Raw genomic sequence first — 23058 nt, 5'->3', positions numbered from 1 at the left:
GGTGCGCACTCGGCTATGTCATTGGCTTAGCAATCTTCAAGAAATTCTCAATGAATCGACGGTAATAGTCTGCATGTCCTAAGAAACTTCTGATCTGAGAAACAGTCTTTGGCGGTGTCCACTTTGTAACTGACTCCACGTTACTGGGGTCTACTGCTACTTCTTGAGCATTGATCACATGGCCCAAAAACTTCACTTCACTTAGTCAGAAATCACATTTAGTGAACTTGGCATAAAGTTGGTGTTCTCTTAGCTTCTCTAGCACTATTCACAGATGTTGTTTGTGCTCTCCTTCTGACTTGGAGTAGATGAGAATGTCATCAATGAAGACCACCACGAACTTGTCCAAGTATTCCATGAATACTTTATTCATGAGTTCATGAGGTTCATACAGAATGTCGAGGCATTGGTAAGTCCAAAAGACATTAGGATACACTTATACAACCCGTAACAAGTAGTGAATGCGGTTTTAAGGATATCTTCTTCTTGGATCCTTAACTGATGATAACATGATCTTAGATCGATCTTGGAGAAAAATTTGACATCGTTCAACTGATCAAACAAATCATAAATCCTTGGCAAAGGGTACTTATTTTTGATGGTAACATCATTCAATGCAAAATAGTCAACACACATCCTCTTGGTCTTGTCTATAACCGGAGCACCCTAAGGCGAAGTACTCGGTCGAATGTAACCCTTCTGTAGTTGTTCATCAACTTGCCTTTTCACTTCTGCCATCTCATTGGTTGTCATTCTATAAGTTCTCTTGTAGATCGGTGCAGTTCTAGGTACCAAGTCAATACGGAACTCAATCTCTCTTTTTGGCGCCATGGTAGTAAGATCATCTAGGAAAACTTCTGCATACTCAAAAACCACTGGAATGTCTTCCAACTTCTTTGAGTCTTCAAGTGCTTTTGACGGTTACACTTCTGCTTCTGCTTGATTCAAACTTGTCCCGACTTTCACTAAATCTGGAGACTGATAAGTCACCACTTCTCCACCTTCACTGGTCAAGGTGATGGTGCGATTGACACAATCAATCACTCCTTGGTGTATGGTAAGCCAGTCCATCCCAAAATGACATTTAGGTCTTTGGATTCAAGAAGGATGAGACTGGATTTTTATGGGCACAACTGGACTATAGCTAACATGAGTCATACTATTTCCTAGGGTACTAACCCACATCGGGTTCTTTAGTTCTTTCCATAACCCATGAATCCCCACAAATTTCTTCGATATAAACGAATGTGTAGCACCAGAATCAAAAAATATTATAGCAGGTATTGAGTAAACGAGGAACGTACACAATACCACTTATGGAGCAGCTTAGGCTTCTTCTGCGGAAGCGTGATTGACATGAGCCTACACAAACTTCTGCCCGCCGCACTTCGGCTTCAGGCACTTGTCTGTGAAATGCCCAGGCTCACCACAGTCGTAGCACACTCTGGGTTTCCCACCTGAGTCCTTTTTGGCTGGATCAGACTGCGTTGATGGCGCTGAGGTGTTCTACGAACTCTGAGTCGGTGCTTGGAGGACATGTTGAGTTGAAGCACGCTGAGATTGGCCCCCACTATTGTTGTTGAAGTTGCTGGGGTTATAGGGACTGCCCTTGCTATTGGGCGATATGGAACCAGGGCTTCTGGTTATTCCCAGGATTAGGCCTGAACTAGGAAGCCTTCCTTTTGCGGTCCATCTTATTATGCTGGTCTTCCTGGTGAATAGCTTTATCCACCAGCTTCTCAAAGTCAACATAGTCACCCGAGGGCAACTGCTTCTTCAATTCATCTTCCATACCTCCGAGAAACTTCTCCTACCTCTCGACATCTGTAAGGACATCTTCAGGTGCATACCGTCCCAGGCGGTTGAACTCATGCAAGTACTTAGTCACTGATTTGCTACCCTGCTGCAAAGCGCGGAACTCCCACTTCTTATGAGTCACAATCCCATCAGGTATATGATCTTTGTGGAAGTTGTGGCAGAACTCCGCCCATGTAACCTTTGTCGTATAAATGCATGTTGCTAGGAAATTATCCCACTATGCAAAAGTGGGACTCATCAGTTGATGCGTGGCGAAGGCAACCTTTTCCTAGTCAGTGCACTGTAGTAGATTCAGCTTCTTCTCAATCGCATGAAGCCAGTCATTAGCTTCCATGGGATTGGTGGTGCTTGCGAATGTTGGCGGCCTGATGCGAAGGCATGGATCTAGTTTGAAACTAAATGAAGTTTGATTTTCTTTTTAAAGGACTGCAGATGCAACAAGTTGTATCTCAAAGTTATACAACTTGATAAGATCTATGTTGTTGTTGAAGTTGTTTACATGCTCGAATATGTGTTAAAGGTGATGTGATCTATTTTAGAACATGAAGTTCTAAATATATTTCAAATGGCATATGTGGAGACATGCATGTATCAAATGTTGTAGAGTTTAGCCAGTGGCGGATCTAGAGAGTGGTTCTAGGCTCATCCAAAAAATCCCAACTTAAGCCCATATATATAGAAAAAAAACTCATGTGAGAGGAAAAAGACAAGAAAAGATTATTTATTAACATATACAAGATGCACTTTTAATCAGTTATATACTTCTATTATATATTGCATGTTAAATTTGTGACATTTATAAAAATTATGTAAGTTGGACCACCCCTGCTAAAATCATCGATACGCCACTAAGTTCAGCAAGATGCATAGCTTTGTAATTTAACCATATTTTCATTTGAAATCATTTGTATGCTATAATATGCACTATAATTGATGAGATTTAAAAATTGATTTTTGTTTAGAATTTCCAAATGATCTTGGACAAAGACATGCCCTATGTAAAAATTATAGAGATTATGAAATATACAACTTTGTATGACATCATTTTGATTTAAAGTCTATTATCAATATGTCCTACATGTTTCAGATAGGTACAGTGAAAGCAATTGAAACAAAAATACAGTCAATGTGTGCTCTATGAGTGAGATGTGAGATGTGAGATGGTAAAGGTAGTCTATGCCGAGAAACATGTCTCATGACGGGTGGTATGTTTTCTCACATATGAGGTTTTCTCACTGCTACTCACTCCGTCCCACTGTACTTGATGTTCTTCGTCTCCTCCCTTGTCCTAGAAAGGATGATGCCCTACGATTTCCAAGTACCGAGCGAACCAACATATGGGAGAAACTCTGCTGCGTGTGGGCCCAAGCTGCTATGCGTGTGGGCCTGTCTGTCCCCCTCTCTCTCTCAGGTCTGCCATTTCATAGATAAAATGACGCTGCTGCTGGAATGATTTGGGGGCAAATTTGTAATGTTCACTTGGGTTTATTTTTCCTTCACCATCCCAGAACGTCAAGTATAATGGGACAGAGGGAGTAGTCAATAATTAGTAAGGAGACTATATGTCCATGGATGAGCAGTTCTCACGATATTGTCTTCTCTCATTGCTCTATTGGTTTGGCTAGAATATTCATATTTTTTTTGGCTTTCATACGTGTTCAATGATATGATAACCATGGTAAACTCAACGAATTGTAGCTTATATGACCATGTGAATGCACTTTCTATGGACTAAATATTTCATTTGTGACTTGGTAAGGGAACTGAATTGCTGCATTAGGACACAATACTGGTTACTAGATAGCCCATTACCACTATTGTGATGTGGTGTGTTTCCTCCACATAACTCCAGTTGTCACATTGCAAACTAAATAGATCGAGTAAAGTGCAGCAGTAGCATAATTCATAATCAACAAATTGTAAATAACTTGCATTAAGTGAAACAGTGTGTCTAGCTATGTTGTATTCTGTAACTGTCAATATATACATCCCAATTTAAAGTAAATTTACTTTTTTATTTATTGATATTTTTTAAAATATATGGGTTCATGTTGTGTTCTGCACCAAAGAACTAAATTCGTAGGGACGACACTGGTTTGAATAGTTGTCCGTTCCTTGGAAGCCATCAAGACTAGCTATCCTAATATACTAACAGTACTGGTTTACCCTATTATTGTTCAACTGTATAATAACTTCTTACATAGTACTCCAAAAAAAATTTGACATTGGCTATAGTTTAATTTTGAACTAATCATCGTGAAACATTTCCAAATGGAGGGAATATGTCATAACCAATACAGTTACATTCATATGTTTCTTCATTCTCAATAGTCTTAAGGTCTCTACAGCCCAATATTGCTGATATTTGAATGAGGATGACACCCAAGTCCTAGTTTCATATCCATCATAATCATCATAATGTTACTCATACATCCTGTGATTCCTGCATCTTTTTCAGATATTCTCCTTACATGTTACGGGAACACTCGAAGTCATCTTATCATCGGAACATAAACGTAAGATATGTCGTTACATACATACAACATTATTTCAGTCGGAATAGAATGAAACATGTAATTAAATAAGCTGAACATTTTTTTCTATATGTATAAAACATGTTTATATAGAATGAAGATGGCGGTTGGGGGACACAGGTTCTCAGCCACAGCACCATGTTTCGCTCATGCCTGAACTATGCTACACTGAAGCTCCTTGGTGAGGCCCTGGATAGCAATGAAGCTTTAGCCAGAGGGCGTCTGTGGATCTTATCTCATGGAGGTGCAACTGCAGCACCTCAATGGGCAAAGATATGGCTCTCGGTATGCATTGGAACAGACTTAAAAACCTTCTCTCTTTTTGGGTTTTTTTTTCTTTTTGCCCCCTTTTTGTTTAGCTGTCATGGGCAGAGTTGAATCAAAATGTTGAACCCCATTCCAATTAGTTAGTTGTGGACCATTCTGTTTTAACTTTTCTGTGTATGCTTAAAAGTGTTAACCATTTTACTGGAATGCCTTCAGCATGACCAAATGAACTTGTTTAATATTTATGGACTATATGGCCATAGTAACACAAGCTAATCTTATATGTTATCAAAGATCATTAGTGTATACGATTGGTCCGGAAACAAAGCAATAATTCCTGAATTATGGATGATGCCCTATTTTCTTCCAATACATCCAGGTAAATTATTCATTAGTTTCTTGCATTAGTCTCACAACTTTTTACATTTCTTCTCATTTTAATTTCGCTGCAAATAATGTGGAAACAGACATTATGTTACTGTCGTAGTTCTTCTAAGTTAACTTGAGCACACAGTTTGCTGGATTAATTACTAGGTAATAATTTTTATGTCATCGTCCTTCGTCGGGAAAATTTTATTTTTTTTATCAAAGGGAAAATTTTATTTCTACCCCTCATTGCAGTTGTATTCTCTCTTTTGTCGTCAAAATTTTGCATCTCTCTTTTACCATTCTTCCGTTAGCAAGCATTTTCCTTTTGCCATTACTAGCACTTGAAATTTTAACAAAACAAAAAAATACCAATAAGCCAAAATCTAGCAAATTAAAAGATATAATTATAAAATATAAAAGTGGAAATACAATTATTATTATTATTATTATTATTATTATTCAAAATATACAATACAATGATTTGGTTCATAAATGTTTCGTAAAATAATTTACGCTAGGGAATTATATGGATTGTGCAAAAATATTTGCATTTTAATGTTACATATTAAAGTTACACAAAATTATTCTAACTAATTAAAAATTTTCTGTCCATGTGTAGTAATAGATACATTATATATTATTGTTTGTATTTCTAACTATTTTTATTCCCATAAGGGCATAATGGTCTTTGGGGGAGCCAACCTTATGGCCAGCTAGTGTTGACCGGTCATAGTGTTAAAAAAGGCCAACAGAATAGTGGTAAAATTTTGATGGCGGAAAATAAAGTACGCGTTCAACAAGTGGCAAAAAGAAAACTTTCCCTTGTTTGTTTGAGTGAAAAGAATATCAATGGTAAAGTTATCCTTTTAACTTCATCTTAAGAACTGAGGTTACTTTTTTCACAGCAAGATTTTGGTGCTTTGTTCGTATGATTTACATGTCCATGGCATATCTTTATGGGAAAAAGTTTGTCGGCCCAATCACTCCAACTATACTGGAATTAAGAAAGGAGTTGTACAACATACCTACAATGAGATTGACTGGAACAAGGCTAGAGATTCTTGTGCCAAGGTTTGTAACTCCCTTCAATAGTTAAATTACTAAATTATATAGTTAAATCATCCAGAACTTTAGTGAAGCCATAAATCTCTGTAGTTCAGTATTACCGAGGCTGTGTTGGTTTTATATAGTTTTAGGGTAAGTTATCTCGCGTAAAAAACTTAGTAATATATTAGTACATGATTAATTAATAATTAAACATAAAAAGTTAAAAATAGATTAATATGGTATTTTAAAGCAACTTTTCTATAGAAAATTTTCGCAATAGCAGTTTGAAAAACTTACGCACGGAAAAAAAAGAAAGGAAAATCTAGTTTATTGGCGTCCCTGCCGAACACGGCCTGATTGGCACTACTAAAGAACAGGAGAAAAAACAAACCACTTATGTGTGGATATGTATTCCCATGATCTTGGTTTAGGGGGTAAATATTGGGCTTTTTATAACATATTTACCAACGAAAAACAATTTATGAATAAAAGTTTTTTATATGTAATCTCAGTGATCTAAAAGCTAGCTAGAAAATAAACTTCAGTAGAAAAACCCAAAATCAACTTCAAATTTAAGGTTAAAAATTTAAATTTTGACTTATAAGCATAAGTAGAAGTGAAAAGATAGACGTCAGTTTTATCCTTCAACATGGCTAGAATTGTCATTGAGCACTTGCTGGAGCCAAAGAAGACAATGTTTTTTCATTAATGATTATTGCTCTTGCATAGCTACAATTGACCTAAGCAAATTCTACAATATGTTCTCTATTAGATATTGAATTATTGTAATTAAGAAATTAATATGTTTATCAAAGCTCGTGTTACAGGAAGACCTTCGATATCCTAGTTCATGGATACAAAATATTGCATGGACATGTTTAAACAAGTTCGTGGAACCAATCTTTAATGTCTGGCCACTTAATAAGCTTAGGGAGATATCTCTGCGCAACCTTATGAAACATATCTACTATGAGGATGAGAACACCAAATATCTCGGTTTATGCCCAATAAACAAGGTAATTTGCTCAAAACATTTTTTTGTCTTCTAAGTAAATGTTTTAGTTTTACTCCCTAAAGATGATTATGTAGTAACTTAGCTCGCAAGTGTTGTGGCCCATAATAGGGTTATGATACTCAGGTAACTGAAGAGGACTTTTGAATCTGAAATTTAATAGGAATTCTCAGAAAATACAGCAGGAAGGTATAATAATAAATGAATACAACACAAATCACACACGCACTACCATGATCCATATCAAGAAAACCACATGAACAATCTCGCACAACTCGACCTCTACACATCCATGGTCTCTGATATGATAGTCTATCTGATTAACAGTTCAAAAGTCAAGTTTCATACCTCTCTTCTGCTTATTCTTCCAGAATTTATAGTTGAAGCGCATAGGTATTAATAGAGGTTGTTCACTTTCCCCTTTGTGTGTGTGTGTGTTTGTGTGTTTGTTGGGGTGAGGGAGTGGGGAGTTGGAAAGGAATGGGAATTTAGAGGTGGGATGTTTAACTTCTTTCTTTGGATATGGAACAGAGTACAAGTGAGATTGAATAGGGAATTAGTTAGAATTCACGGCTTTTTAAGGGCATGGACAATCTATTATCTGTGTATTTACATATGAGCAATAGATAACTAAATTTATAAGGGGAAAATTCCCTGCATGCATCTAAGTTCAGCCTATCCTTGTATATGTCACATTATCACAGTATCACACTGACATAGATCTAGAGTCCACATGTTAAAATGAACAAACATAAAAGACATGAGGTGAGCTTTCCAGTTGCATACTTACCAAGCAACTTTTAAACAAACACTATTTATCTGGGGGACCTATTTACCATTGGTTCTGGTTCATGAGTTGATCCTTATTTCCTGAGGGAAGTTGTTACTTGGAATATGATGCACATGTTGGTGGTTATCATTGAAGAATGCACTCAGAAATCCCACCTCTGTAATTAGGAGAATGTTAGGTCAAACTATTGAAACTTTCACATTCTATGAGGAAAGATGACCACAATGAAGGATTAAGTCTTGGGCTGGTTGGTCTTAGTCTTGTGGGGTCCTATCCTTTCTTTTTTCAGTTTTCAGTTACTAGGACAGCATCTAGGACAGGTTGTTAGGATGCTTTAGGACAAGTGGTTAGGATGCTCTAGGACAGGTTGTTAGGATGCTCTAGGACAGCATCGTTTAGGCTAGAATGCAGCTATAAATATGTATCCAACCTCCCCTCGGGAAGACATGACAATTGGGGATAAGTAAACAAAAAACTGCCCCAGGTTTGAGTGTCATCCTCTCACCAATGAGAGTAACAATTAAGATACTAACATCTGGTATCATAGCCACACTTTCCTGTAGGTTGAACATCTCTTGCTCCTCCCCTTCCGAAGCTCGAGTGAGCACTCAGCCACCACCACCAGCAGCAGCACCTGCTGCTCCTCCTTCTCCTTCCCCTTTCCCTTCTCCATGCAGCAGCCCCCTAGAGGCGCGCCATGTCCGACGGACAGTCTCGGTTGTTCGGGCGCCTCGAGCACACGGCGTCAGCAGGACGCCGAGCTCGCTGCAGCGCAAGAGCGCAAGCGAGCAGCGGCACATACCGCAGCAGCAGCAAGGCTGGCGGTAGCGGAGTTGGCGGTGATCAGGGCGGAGGCGAAAGCAGAGGAGACCGAAGATGCACCACACGTGGCGGAGGCTAAGGTTGAGACCTTGCGCAGCAGCATCAACGGCTCCATCACCGGCGACATCACTGCCGACAGGAACCTTGAGGAGCTGGTGAGAGGAAGGGCGCAGGAGCGGACAACACGGTGGGTAGGAGCCCACCCCCATGGCGGCAGCGGTCCAGGGGACCGCGCGCCCGCCGACGGCGCTCCAGACGGGGGTGCATGCGGTAACGGTAGCCCAAACGGACGCAGGCATGCCGGCGACAGCCTAGAGCACGCGCGCGACGGCTACCCTCCTAGTGGGGGGTCGGATCTACGGAGAGCACGGCCCTCACAGGCAGCGCGACTCTTATTCCCCTGACCGGCACCATGGCTACCACGGCATCCAAGCGGTGGTCAGGGACTTTGGTCCCGGTGGTGGGTGGCCTACCCTCACCAAGACCAACTACATCGAGTGGGCTGCGGTGATGAGGGTGAGGCTCTAGGTGTGGCACATGTGGGAGGCAGTTCGGTGTGGTGACGTCGACTATGATGAAGACCGACAGGCGCTGGATGCCCTCATCGCTGTAGTTCCATCCGAGATGCAGTTCTCGCTTTCCCAAAAGCGGACTCCCAAGGAGGCCTGGGGCGCCATCGCTACGGCACGCATCGCTAGCGACCACGCCCGCAAGACCACGCTGCAAGCACTCCGCAAGGAGTGGGAGAACCCGGCCTTCAAGCCAGTGAGGACATCGATGATTTTGCCCTCCGTCTCAACACTCTGTTGCAGAAAATGGTGCAGTACGGCGACGCCACCTACAACGAGGAGAGAGCTGTCGAGAAGCTTTTCCGCTACATCCTAGAGAAGTACAAGCAGATCGCCCGCTCCATCGAGTCTGTTGGAGCTCTCCATGATGATGATCGAGGAGGCGATTGGTCGTCTCAAGGTCGTCGATGGCGATGAGCCACAGCCCCTCTCCGGGCCCATCACTATTGGCGGGAAGCTCCATCTCATTCGGGAGTAGTGGGATGCCTGCTAGGGTGATGGGAAAAAGGGGGAGTCCTCCTCGGTAGGCAGCCGCAAGCGCGGCAATCTGCACAAGGGGCGGAGAGGCGTCCAGGTCAGGCTACGAGGACGTATACGAGGTAGGGACCACGGAGGCATCCAAGGCGGAGCCACCGGCAACCGTAGGCCGACGCGAGACAACGCCTGCCGCAACTGTGGCAAGTCTGGCCATTGGGCCAAGGACTGCCAACAGCCACAACGCGGCTAGGCCAACGCCGCACAAGTGGAAGAGGAAGAACCGGCCCTGCTCCTGGCACACGCAAGCATCGAGCTATCTCCAGTGGCTCCGGCCGCATCAGCTTTCCTCCACCTAGAAGAGCCGAAGGCACGCACCCTTCTTGGCGACGGCTCCAACAACGACAAGACTGATGGGTAGGTCCTCGAGACCGGCGCTACCCATCACATGACCGGTCGACGGGAGTTCTTCACCGAGCTTGATCCCAGCGTCCGAGGCTTCGTCAAGTTTGGGATGCCTCTAGCGTGGATATCAAGGACACCGGCTCCATCATCTTCACCACCAAGTCCGACGAGCACAGGCTGCTCACTAGAGTCTACTACATCCCCATACTGAGGAACTCCTTCATCAGCATTGGACAACTGGAAGAAGAGGAAGGCTCATGTGTGGTGATCAAGAACGGAGTCATGAGGATTTGGGATCGGCGCAAGGTCGGGGAGCGCCGTGGTCGCCTCCTTGTCAAGGTAACCAGATGCACCAACCGACTCTACATCCTCAACATGCAGGTAGCACAACCCGTGTGCCTCGCCGCCTGTCGGGACGACGAGGCATGGCAGTGGCACGAGGGCTTCGGCCATCTCCACTTCGAGGCCTTGAAGCGGCTCAGTACCAAGGAGATGGTGCGAGGCATGCCATGCCTTGACCACATGGAGCAGTTTTGCGAAGTCTGCGTGTTGAGGAAGCAGAGACGGCTCCCCCTTTCCCCATCAGACGAGCTTCCGAGCCAAGGAGCAGCTCGAGCTTGTGCATGGGGATTTGTGTGGCCTAGTGACTCCGGCCACACCAGGAGGACGACGCTACTTCTTGCTGCTCGTCGACGACCTCTCCCGCTACATGTGGATGATGGTCCTTGGTCGCCATCAGGCGCACGCAGGCTGCTGCGGAGGTGTAGTGCGGCCACAAGTTGCGCGTCCTGCGCACCAACAACGGCAGCGAATTCACGGCGGCTGAATTCGTGTCGTACTGTGCCGATGAAGGTATTCACCACCACTACTCCGCGTCGTACAGCCCGTAGTAGAACGGCGTCGTAGAGCGACGCAACTAGACAGTTGTGGGGATGGCTCGAGCCCTCCTCAAGCAGAGAGGGATGCCGGCTCTCCTCTGGGGGGAGGCGGTGGTGACAGTCGTCTACATCCTCAACCGCTCACCTACCAAGGCTCTCGATGGCAAGACGTTGTACGAGGCTTGGCATGGGCGCAAGCTAGCCGTCTCCCACCTGCGGGTCTTCGGCTGCCTCGCGTTCGCCAAGGAGCTTGGCCACATCAGCAAGCTTGACGACAGGGGCACCCTAGGGGTGTTCATCGGCTACACGGAAGGCTCGAAGGCCTACCGCATCCTCGACCTGAAGACACAGCGTGTGCGCACGGCGCGCGATGTGGTGTTCGACGAAGGGTGAGGATGGGCATAGGACAAGACGATGGAGAACGGCTCTACTCCGACGTACGACTTCACTGTCGAGTACATCCACTTCAAGGGAGCTGGGGGAGTGGGCAGCTCTCCTTCATCGAGCGTGCCTACCCCAGTCTCCGAGTCTCCACCAACTCTGACACCCGCCACTTCGGCAGCGCCATGCTCTTGAGCCACGACTTCGCCTGCGACGAGCTCTCTACCGACACCACCACAGCCGGCGACCCCATGCACTCCGGCGCCAACAGCCACCCCTCAGGGCATGTCCACACCAACACCAGCTCACGTCGAGCGTAGCCCGATGCGGTTCGCTACTCTGCTCTCACATGATGAGGAGCGCATCGACACCTACCACGATGGAGAGCCCTTGCGGTACCGCACGATGGAGGACCTCCTCGGCGACCAGCTAGTGCCGAGACTGGTGCCTCATGACTTGAAGGAACAGTTGCACCTTGCGTGCACAACGGCGAGCCTCGGTCCTTCGCAGAGGCCGAGAGACACGCGACATGGCGCGCCGTGATGAAGTCGGAATTGGACGCGGTTAAGGAGAACCCGACCTGGGAACTTGCTGATCTCCCTTGTGGTCATCGTGCGATCTCCCTTAAGTGGGTGTTCAATCTAAAGAGGGATGAAGCCAGAGCCATCGTCAAGCACAAGGCTTGCTTGGTGGCACATGGTTTCGTGCAGCAGGAGGGGATCGACTTCGATGATGCCTTTGCCCCCGTGGCACAGATGGAATCCGTGCGACTCCTTGCGCTAGCAGCCCAGGAAGGCTAGCGCGTCCATCACATGGGCGTCAAGTCGGCGTTTCTAAATGGTGTCTTGAAGGAGGAGGTTTACGTGCACCAGCCGCCGGGTTTTGCGATCCCCGGCAAGAAGGGCAAGTTGCTACGCCTGCACAAGGCTCTGTACGACCTACGGCAGGCACCAAGGGCATGGAATGACAAGTTGGATTCCACACTCAAGGGGATGGGCTTCGAACCAAGTCCACACGAGGCGACCATCTACCGGCGGGGAAATGGAGGAAATACCCTACTGGTGGGTGTTTACGTTGATGACTTGGTGATCACCGGCACCAAGGATATAGAGGTGGCAGCGTTCAAGGAAGACATAAAGGCCACTTTTCAGATAAGTGACTTGGGGCCCCTCTCCTTCTATCTGAGAATCGAGGTGCACCAAGATGACTCCGGGATCACACTTCACCAGACTGCCTACGCCAAGCGCGTCGTTGAGCTAGCTGGGCTCATCGATTGCAACCCAGCCCTCACCCCGATGGAGGAGAGGCTAAAGCTGAGCCGGGACAGCACGACAAAGCAGGTGGACGCTACGCAGTACCGACGTTTTGTGGGAAGCCTTCACTATCTCACCCACACACGGCCAAACTTAGTGTTCTCCGTTGGCAATGTTAGTTGGTTCATGCAGCGACCGACGACAAAGCACCAGCAGGCTGTGAAGAGGATCATCCGCCACGTTGCGGGGACTCGACCACAGCCTCTACTGCCCGAGGTGCCCTGGAAAGGCACGGTTCATTGGGTACACCGACAATGACCACGCTGGCAACATCGACACTAGCAAGAGCACGAGCGGGATTCTCTTCTTCCTCGGTCAAGCAGCAGGTGATGGCCCTATCCAGCTGCGAGGCCGAGTACATAGCGGCCTCCACTGCTTCGACCCAGGCGCTCTGGCTTGCTCGACTGCTCGGTGATCTCGGCAAAGACACTAGAGCGGTAGAGCTCAGGGTGGACAGCAAGTCCGCTCTGGCCCTGGCAAGGAATCCTTTTTCACGAACAGAGCAAGCACATCCGAGTGAGGTATCACTTCATCCGAGGGTGCTTGGAGAAAGGGAGCATCAAGACGAGCTACATCAACACCAAGGACCAGTTTGCGGATCTACTTACCAAGCCCCTTGGGAGGATCAACTTTCCCACAAGACGACGCACAAGACTTAGGGGGGGAATGAAGGAATAAGTCTTGGGCACTTAGGGGAGAACAAAAGAATAAGTCTTGGGCTGGTTGGTCTTGGTCTTGTAGGGTCCTACCTTTTTTTTTTCAGTTTTCAGTTACTAGGACAGATTGTTAAGATACTCTAAGACAGGTGGTTAGGATGCTCTAGGACAGATTGTTAGGATACTCTAGGACAGTATCCTTTAGGCTAGAATGCAGCTATAAATATGTATTCAACCTCCCCTCGGGAAGACGTGACATTTGGTGATAAGTAATCAGAAAATTGCCCCAAGTTTGAGTGTCATCCTCTCACCAATGAGAGTAACAATTAAGATACTAACACACAAATATATGCATATATCAACGGCTGAAAAATTGGACTAAGTTGATGACCTTATAAATGACGTGTTTAACCCACACAACACCTTTAATTCATTTGTAATAAGTTAGGTGTCGACAACGCAAAAGCAACATTGACTGCAATCTTGACATTCTCATTGGACAAATATTGTAAAATAAACTGATAATCACGCAGTGTGTGGAGATCAGTAAAATATCAGACATTTACACAAATAACTACGATGAGTGACAGCAGTATATATGATGATTGTCATAACAGCAAGCTTTAAAGTACTGTGAAAATCTGTTGAATGTAGCGGAAGAAAGCTCTGAAACTTAATTATCATCTTTAAATAACATTGTTGCTTTAGCATTACTTATTCACAATTCAGCACTATGTTTTGACCAACTTGCTTTGTTATTAGGCATTAAATATGATTTGCTGTTGGATAGAAAACCCAAATTCAGATGCATTCAAGAAACATCTTCCAAGGATTTATGACTATCTATGGCTTGCTGAAGATGGCATGAAGGCACAGGCACTATTTTGGCTGCATGCATTTGTTGACTATTTGTTGTATTTATTTAATTTGTCTGCCATTAAATTTTCCTGGGTATTTTACATGCTCCCTGAACTTGATAATTTCACACTTAGGTACCACAAACTTATGTATGTAGTCAACAAAATTTAAACCATTTTTCATTAGTACATAGATATGACATCATACCTAAAGTGCCACATGTTCTTAGTGGTGTAGATTTAACCATAAAAACAATCACGTGCCCTCCTTGTCTGAGCTTCGAAATCTGCCACCCAACCACTATGTTTTAAAGTTTTTACAAATTGACTCCAATATATTAGTATCATGGAATTGTCCAATATTTGGTTCAAACAAGTGAATATCATATTTTTCGAATAACAATAATTAATACTAACAAATTTGAAAAAAATATGTTCAAACAATCAGATCCTTACATGAGTTCAGCTCAAATGCCATATCCAATAACTACACCTAGCTGGTGGAAAGTTATATTCTGAGATGATCAACAGAATGACAATAAGGAGCAAGAAATCAAACCTGGTGGGTGAGGGCATATATTAGAGAAGTTAAGAGAGGGTGGATATGCCAGCAAGGATAACAAACGTCATACATCGACGGCAGAGGAAGACCAGCCGACAGTCAGTGCAGAAGACGTACTGAAGCAGTCAACGTTGTATGGATGAGGCATAGAGGAGGCTGACATTGATCATCGCATGTTGGTGCATTGGAGACCTTCGTAGCCAATCTGTTGTATTCCGCATCCTTTTCTTTGAGCCAACAATGTCATTATGTCCAAGTTGTCAGCAGGATTCTTTTTCCCAGTGCCTCCTACCATCTCCACATTGTACTTTGTCATTACTGCTGTCGGCCGTACCACCATACTGTCATCACCGTGGCATCCTCATCTTTTCCACACACACATATTGATCAGACTCATCATAAGAGTAGGTTCCACTGCATTGCTATGCTGGCCACATCTGTGTCATGCAGTTCTGTGCTCCGCGGCCTTGCAGTGGTGTTCCAACCATCATAAATTCCATAATCTTTTCTCATTGATCATAACATCACTTTTAAGTTAACCAGAGAACAAGTCACGCACCACATGTAGTTGCCATTTCGCTACCTTTGTGTTATTAATTTACGTTTCTTCTTCTCTTTTATTGGGTGGGTGGTCAGGTGACAAGCCAACGCAACAAGTGCTGCAAGAAGGGAGTCCATGCTATGAGCAGAACTAATTAGTGAACAACGTGGATATAGAACCTGCATTACTCAAAAGGATTGAATAATTTGGTCTCACTTAACCGAGGCATGAGAATTGAATTGGATGAATGGACCACTTGCATGCGCCAACTTTACCTGTTAAGAGGAGTGTAGGCATCAATAATTCACCGACATCACCATGTGGATATGCACTAATAGTAAAGATAATGTACAAACCAATCTCTAGTGGAATAACAAGTATGCTGCAATTGGCATTGTTTAATTATTTCTGGGTAGTCACACGGGTTGTCAACATCATGATCCCAGGAGTGGTATGTTTCATGGGATCAATTTGCAGGGGACAAATGGTGGTATATAATCACTTGTATGGAATTTCAAAATAAGTACTTTTTGTAGAAAACCAAATTATCTCGGTCAGGCATGTAATTAACTTTGGTGTACACCTGTTAACTTATATTCAATTATGATCAGTTTTTGAACCATATTTTGTTAATAATATAAATAAAAGTACAGTATGCTAATGATATTCATTTACCTTCCAGAACATTTAAACCATACTTTCAGTTAAAGAAATATAATTTAAGCTCTAAGCGAAATGTCTTTTTTTATATTGATATATTTTGTTGTTCGGTTCAAGAATGTCACATCACAAAAATTCCTTTGCATTGGACATTTAGGACCATGATTATATGACATATCGACCTGCATATGAACCCATATAATATTGACCAATACTTATGATCTGTGATCATTTGCATATCGAACATCATGTTGATAAATTTTATATTCTCTGTGATATGGCGCAACTGCATGCATGAGTTCCTAAGTTAATTTTTCAAACATAAGAGGGTCAAGCTTTGAATAAGGAAAAGACATTTTTTTGTTATTCTATTAATTATAGGTATATGATGGATGCCAGACATGGGAGACAGCATTTATTGTTCAAGCCTTTTGCTCCACAGGTCTAATTGATGAGTTCAGTACAACTCTTGAGAAAGCCTATGGATTTCTTAAAAATTCACAGGTTCATTATTCTTGATCGTTTTGCAACTAGATTACTAACTACGATGATATTGATATTTTCCAACAAAATCTCAAATCCACTTTCTTACTTGAAGGTTCTTCATGACCTCCCTAATAGCAAAAGTTTTTATCGCCATAGATCAAAAGGTTCATGGACTCTTTCTACAGCAGACAATGGTTGGTCAGTTCCTGATTGTACAGGAGAAGCACTTCAGGTCATACAAGTTTGTTATCATCCTGCATACTATAACTACATAAAACCGCAATGGTTCTTACTGGTGAAAATAATTGTTTTTTATCTCAGTTTTTTGGCTTTGTTGGACAGATTTTAGGTATGATTTCTTCTGATCCTATGGTTTTCAGTTATAATTTCTATGTTCTGACATCTTAATCAATTTCTTATAATATTTGAAGCAAAAACTATTTCGTCCAACAAGGTATCACTCAGTAGCATTATATGTGCCATGCATGGTAATATGGATCCACCATCAGCTACACTGAAGCAAATTTACTACCAAAGCACAATCCACTATTTATACTTTGATTTTAAGTACTACTAAATTATTGGTTTGCTTGTTCTTGACTTTCTATATTATATCCTATCTTAGGCACTACTACTGCTGTCAAAGATTTCTCCTAAACTTGTTGGTGATCCAATAAAAGAAAAAAATTTGTATCAAGCTATCGACTGCCTCCTTTCTTTTTCGGTATGACCGTACAATAACTCAAGCATTCTCCTGGTTTCATTCATGTTTATCAGTACTAATATTGTGGGTCGTCTGTAATTAAAAGGGACTTGAAGATAATTCTATTGAGTGCCTATTATGTTGCCCGTTCAAGTATGTACCCTTACTGTTAGAGAAGAACTATATTACATTGGAAAAACTGAGTAACACATAGGAGAAAATACAACAGGGATGCAGTGATTACTGTCTCATCATAAACAACATTTGTCAAAGTTGTAAAAGTTTTTCATTATTTCTTATCTTTCTTGACCAAAATAAAACGTTGTGCAAATATGATGTTGATGTTTAAAATGTCATTAATTTATGATGCATTTGTATGAGTTATCATCATAGCTATATAAAGTTTGTTTTTGATCTCGTCTTTCGGTTGCATGAAGAACAAAGATGGTACTTTCTCTTCGTACGAATGCACGAGAACAGCTTCATGGACAGAGGTGCACATCTTTGGACTACCTTGTGAACAATTTCCTGGATTATTATAAATTAATATCGCAATGTTTTCTTGAGTTGAAATGAAGAATATTTGGCACACACAGAAAAGGGCAATGCACCAAAAACACTCTGTAGCATTGGGATTTAATGCAAAATGTCTCTATATGGCATTATCACTGGCAACATGCATACCAACCCAGCTTCAACGTATGCATACCAACCCACTTACATTCATCATCAATCACTTTGTGCAAAAGGGTTAACCCAGGAGTGCTATGATTAGAGTACTTGTGATTATATCCTGGCCAACATATATAACTCTCTATATGGGACTAATCCAACCAGCATACTACTTAACACGGGCACATGGCATTCATTAATGGACCAGGGTATTGCTTGTCAAATCCACAATAAGAACTTGTTCATCATCCTAGCTTAAGTGCTTAACCTACTCCCTCTGTTTCATAGTGTAAGACTTTCTAGCCTTGCCTAGATTCATATTGATGCTAATGAATCTAGACATATATATAAGTTATATACATTCATCAATTGATGAATATAATTTAGGCAAGTCTAGAAAGTCTTACGATATGAACTACAATATTAAGTATCATAAAGCGCAAATTTATGTAAGAGATAAATACTACATATGAAACTAGACTTTGGTTTTCAGATCACTAGGGGTAGTTTCAGATTTCAACTCCACAACATAGTAGACAGGCACCTATATATAACAAGGACAAGCATGAACTTATGGTCTAGCAAAATAGGTTCACATGAAGAGCATTACTTCAAGGTACCTAAATTATTTGTGTCCAATTAGCAATTGGATTTCAGTGTTTACCAAAGTTCCTATTATGTCAATGTTAAACCAGTGAATCATAAATTCCAGGAAGTCGTCAAATGTGTTTACTGTTATGATGTCTTAATCATGTTATCCTTTACTCATCCTTCATATATTCTCGAATAATTTTTATTTGAATATTGATTTTACCATATTATTGATACATGTGCACTAACTTGAATACACAGATTCTGAACCCTTCGGAGAGTTTTCGGAACATTGTGGTTGATTATCCGTAAGAGTCAAACATCTTATACTAACCATTTGCAGTTAAATTGAAACCTAACTACAACGATAAGGCCCATACGCAGACATGTCGAGTGCACATCTTCAGCGATTCAAGGCCTGCTGTCATTTAAGGAGTTATAGCCAGGGTATCGTGGTGAAGAAATAGAAAATTGTATAAAGAATGCTGTCAGGTTCATTGAGAACAAACAACAAAATGATGGCTCATGGTATGATAAAGCTCATTGATGGGTGTCTGTCAAAATACAATTTGAGTTTTGTAGTTAACAAGTAATGCATTTCTTTCCACAATAGGTATGGCACATGGGGTGTATGCTTTACCTACGGGGCATTCTTTGCAATAAGAGGATTAGTTGCTGCTGGTAGAACTTATGAGAATTGTCAGGCTATCAGGAATGGATGCAAGTTCCTATTGTCAAAGTAGCTTAGTGCAGGTGGATGGGGTGAACACTACAGTTCTTGTGAAAGTGAGGTATATCTTATTTGTGTTTTTAACATAGTTAATTAAGGCTGCATTCAATTGCGACTTGTGAGTCAAGAAATGAAAACGCCACTCATTTCCCATGAGCACGCTTCTAAACTGTTAAATGGTATTTTTTGCAAAATATTTATATATAAAAGTTTCTTTAAGAAACAAATTAATCGAGTTTTCAAGTTTGCAATAGCTAATGCTTAAATAATCATTCACTAATGAGTCTTCTCGTTTTGCGTGATCTCTTCATCTTCTTCACTCATCTTCAAATACACCCTAACTATGAAAAGCATGTAAAAGTCATATGCTGCAACATTGTTTTCTTCCATCGTTGTGAGAAAAGCGGTTATATCAGCTTGTCGGAAGGTGCAAATCTAGTCTTCAGATATGTCTAGGTGGAGAACAGTAACATGGCAACCGAATGGGCATGTATAAAGGAAAAGACCAGTAGAAAGTCATATCAAAATTGTGTAATTTTCAACGGATGGATCATTCCACTACTTATAACAACAGCCCTAGGATAATGCAGTAGATTAGAGCACAGGCTATAATTTTCCTAGAATGTGCCTGATTTATACAATCACAGAAGCTCAACAATTTTACTCTATTTACAATCAACTACCATCTCAGTTTTTTTTGTAGATGACACCTTAGAATCTGTGCCATCAACATCTCTAAATGTTTGACCACTAATACATGAGAAACCGTAAAGATTTGTTTTATGAAAAATATATTAATATTTATGCCATTAGAAATGATTTTATTATAATGTAATTTTATTACTATATCTTAATGAAAACTTATGGAAATTAATGATCAGAGTGGTATCTCTAGGACCACAAAAAGGCAAATTAAAGTAAAAAGAGCGAGGTAGTACTTCTAAACAAGGGAATTAGTTTAGTACACCAACCCTTTTATATGCTATGAAACTAGATCATTTTTCATACAATACATTTTATTAATTTGAGTTCACAAATATTACTAGGATTACATTAACACTGATTTCGAACAGGTCTATGTCGATAGTGGGAGTCCTCATGCTGTGAATACCTCCTGGGCAATGTTAGCTTTAATTTACTCTGGACAGGTCAGTTTGTCAACTGTTCCATCAATTTGGCATAACAATGTCAGCAAATCCATTGTCGTATTCATGTGATTATTAACCATATACAGATTGAACGAGATCCAACACCATTATATTGTGCTGCAAAACAACTAATCAACATGCAACTTGAGACAGGAGAGTTCCCTCAACAGGTAAGTTTTAGGATGATTCTAAAACTTGTGAATGCGCCCTTATAAGGAGGACTCTACAATTTAATTTGTCTAGTTAGCACATACTGAATCAAATAAAAGAGAATTGAGTTGCACAATGTTCACTGCTAAAATTCTTATTCGCCAGACAGACTATAAATAACATCAAACTAGCAGTCTACCACAAACTTGAGAATTGTGTTTAAGTAGGATTAATATCCAACTGACTTGTGTATATTTGGTTTTGATCGAAGGAACATGTTGGATGCTTCAATTCCTCCCTTTACTTCAATTACCCAAACTACCGCAACTTATTTCCTATTTGGGCTCTCGGAGAACTCCGGCACCGACTTATTGCAAGCAAGGACTGAAGCAGGCACATTTTTATGTGATGATAATCCACCCTACATTTATGCTCTACAATTGTGCAATTCTGAAGGGTGAAGTACAGAAGGCACATCTCTAGCTATATAAAATATAGTGTTTCTAAAAAAAAATGTCAAATTAGGAAGCACCAAACCCATAGTCACATGTATATACCATGGCTGTAACTCTTAAATAAATAGTTTCTTACAGACAGACCACTTTGTCTAATGGAGTCTTTCATACAATAAGACAATTCATAGTTTGCCAAAGCTATGATACATAACTAATGTGAAGTTGTGAACCATTTATTGCAGTTCAAAATTCTCATACTTTTTCAGTTTTATTTAACTTCCAATATATATATATATATGTATGATGATGTTTTCCCCCAATCCTAGAGGTATAAATGTCCCTTCCATTACAGCCCGTGGTTCCACTTCCGAATCCAGGAGAAAATATGCAAAGCCACAGAATCAACAGGAAAAAAGATGGACACAACACTCCAACCAAAGCTCCAAATGACATGAAAATTAAAATATGGTCCAGAGAAATATTAAGATCTAGTAGACCTATTAGGATACTAATAACATCACAAATATCACTAAAGTTCAAAACATTCTTCCATATAAACAACCAAGAATTACATTGGGCAATTTTACAAAAAACAAGGTTTCAAGTTGCTGGAGAGAGGAGTCAAATAAACATGTTTGATGATTTTTAAACGCCAAATGACTTCCAGTCTCACACTTATGTTTCAAGTGTGTATAATCATCTTCAGTGCCATAGGAGGATCTCAAATGAAACATATACATATTTATTATATTTAACCATCATCTCATTTAAATCCATGAATGGTAGTAAATTGAGAACACATTATTGCTAGCTACATGCATCGTGTTGCATTTTTGTTCTATTGTTATCATGGATGTCAAGATTATGCATGAGTAATTAGGGCCTTGCTTGGAGGAGCAACTGAGAAGCAGTTCTTTTGAGAATAACTTTCTGGACTGAGAAGCAGCAGGTCCTTGTCTAAGTGTAATAATGATCTCGTAGGATAAGTTTGGTAGAATCTTTTATTTTCGTTATTTCTGCACTGTATTCATGCTATATTGCTATCATTAATTTTATCGGTATGACATGTCTTAACACTATGATATAGTGTAATAGTTCCTAGCGGTAGATTGATATGGAAGTGAAGTACAAATATTCAATGGTCTGCATGTCCACTCAGTACACGAAGTACCTGTTGGTTGAATACTGTAACAAGAAATCGTTTTGGCGAAGCTAGTTAGCTAGAAAGCATTAAGTCCATCGAACCAAGCAATACTTATTCCCCTACTGAGAAACCTAACTAGAAGATAAGCAGAGTCAATGGTGCAAGGCATAGTGGCAAACTTTAGCAATTCATTATCCATTTTTCATAGTAACTGCTGTAAATTGTATGGCGGAAAGACGGCAGGACCGTATTCCGCATATTTCACGCTCTCGGTTTCGGCTAGCATCTCACCTTCACTGGTTATGGTTCAGTACTTGAGTGTTGCGAATTGCTCATACTTACAGTGGTTTGGTCTCTTGTGTGGACACCGGACAGCAGGAGCGGATCAACAATTTCCATCATTCGACGTCTCTGCGTAGATCAGATTGATTGGTGCATCCACAGTGATGCAATCAGCGGTCGATTTCGCTGCTTTAACATCTGGAGGACTGAAACCCCCCAAACAAGTTCAGACATGCACATGCTCTGAGCAATCAGGTGGTGACTAATGACGAATCGGAGCTGCTATTTGATTGTTACCTGGCCTGAATGTTGAGCAAGGAGAAGCAGAAGAGCGAAGTGACGGCGTCGACGGCGGCGGCGGATACGGAGGCGCCTATTTTCCTCCAGGGAGAGGGGAGGGTTCGCTTTCACGGCGAGGGATTGCGGCGACGGCGACGGCGCGCAGCCGCGCACCGGTGGTGGCAAAGGCCGCGGACGCGACGCCCGGAATGGGCAGGTCGCGCAAAGATGAGGCTGTGGCGGAGCAGCTACGGCGACGGCGCAAGGATGAGGCTCCTCGCCGAAACATCTCTCGCTGCCGCTCCGTGCCACCATCACCGTCGACGGCGGTGCTCCGCCGCCTCTTGGCCGTCGCCATCGCCGTCGTCTTCGCCGGTGCTAGGCGCAATGCCTCCACGCCGCCGGCCGCTGACCGCCGCCGCCCGGCCACTCCCTTCCCCCTCCACGCCGCTCGGCCGCTCCA

The 23058-nt window shown here is 42.1% G+C and overlaps 1 protein-coding gene and 1 long non-coding RNA gene across 3 annotated transcripts in view; one reads left to right on the top strand and one right to left on the bottom strand.

Moving 5' to 3' along the window:
• LOC102701586 (achilleol B synthase-like) overlaps window positions 1-20823 on the top strand; it is a 27646-nt gene extending 6823 nt beyond the window's left edge. Inside the window, 17 exon segments of the mRNA XM_040528789.1 lie at window positions 4277-4365; window positions 4445-4637; window positions 4914-4998; window positions 5894-6016; window positions 6019-6059; window positions 6863-7051; window positions 14098-14211; window positions 16337-16459; window positions 16554-16673; window positions 17067-17165; window positions 17582-17638; window positions 18669-18715; window positions 18792-18935; window positions 19021-19198; window positions 20211-20285; window positions 20372-20455; window positions 20707-20823. Of these exon segments, the coding sequence (XP_040384723.1) occupies window positions 4277-4365; window positions 4445-4637; window positions 4914-4998; window positions 5894-6016; window positions 6019-6059; window positions 6863-7051; window positions 14098-14211; window positions 16337-16459; window positions 16554-16673; window positions 17067-17165; window positions 17582-17638; window positions 18669-18715; window positions 18792-18935; window positions 19021-19198; window positions 20211-20285; window positions 20372-20455; window positions 20707-20823 (1878 nt within the window).
• On the bottom strand, window positions 14529-23058 carry LOC107305252. Of its 2 annotated transcripts, XR_001551373.2 has the most exons (4): window positions 22614-23058; window positions 22377-22522; window positions 15517-15570; window positions 14529-15413 (listed from the first exon to the last, which is right to left on the bottom strand). It is a non-coding gene; the product is annotated as an uncharacterized LOC107305252 (long non-coding RNA). The 2 variants fall into 2 exon arrangements; XR_005812739.1 differs by having other exon boundaries at window positions 14529-15570.

The sequence above is a fragment of the Oryza brachyantha genome, chromosome 11 (assembly GCF_000231095.2).
Source record: "Oryza brachyantha chromosome 11, ObraRS2, whole genome shotgun sequence".
NCBI classification, from domain to species: domain Eukaryota; kingdom Viridiplantae; phylum Streptophyta; class Magnoliopsida; order Poales; family Poaceae; genus Oryza; species Oryza brachyantha.
Note: the sequence above shows the minus strand (reverse complement) of the source record. Positions and strands in the feature narration are given on the sequence as shown.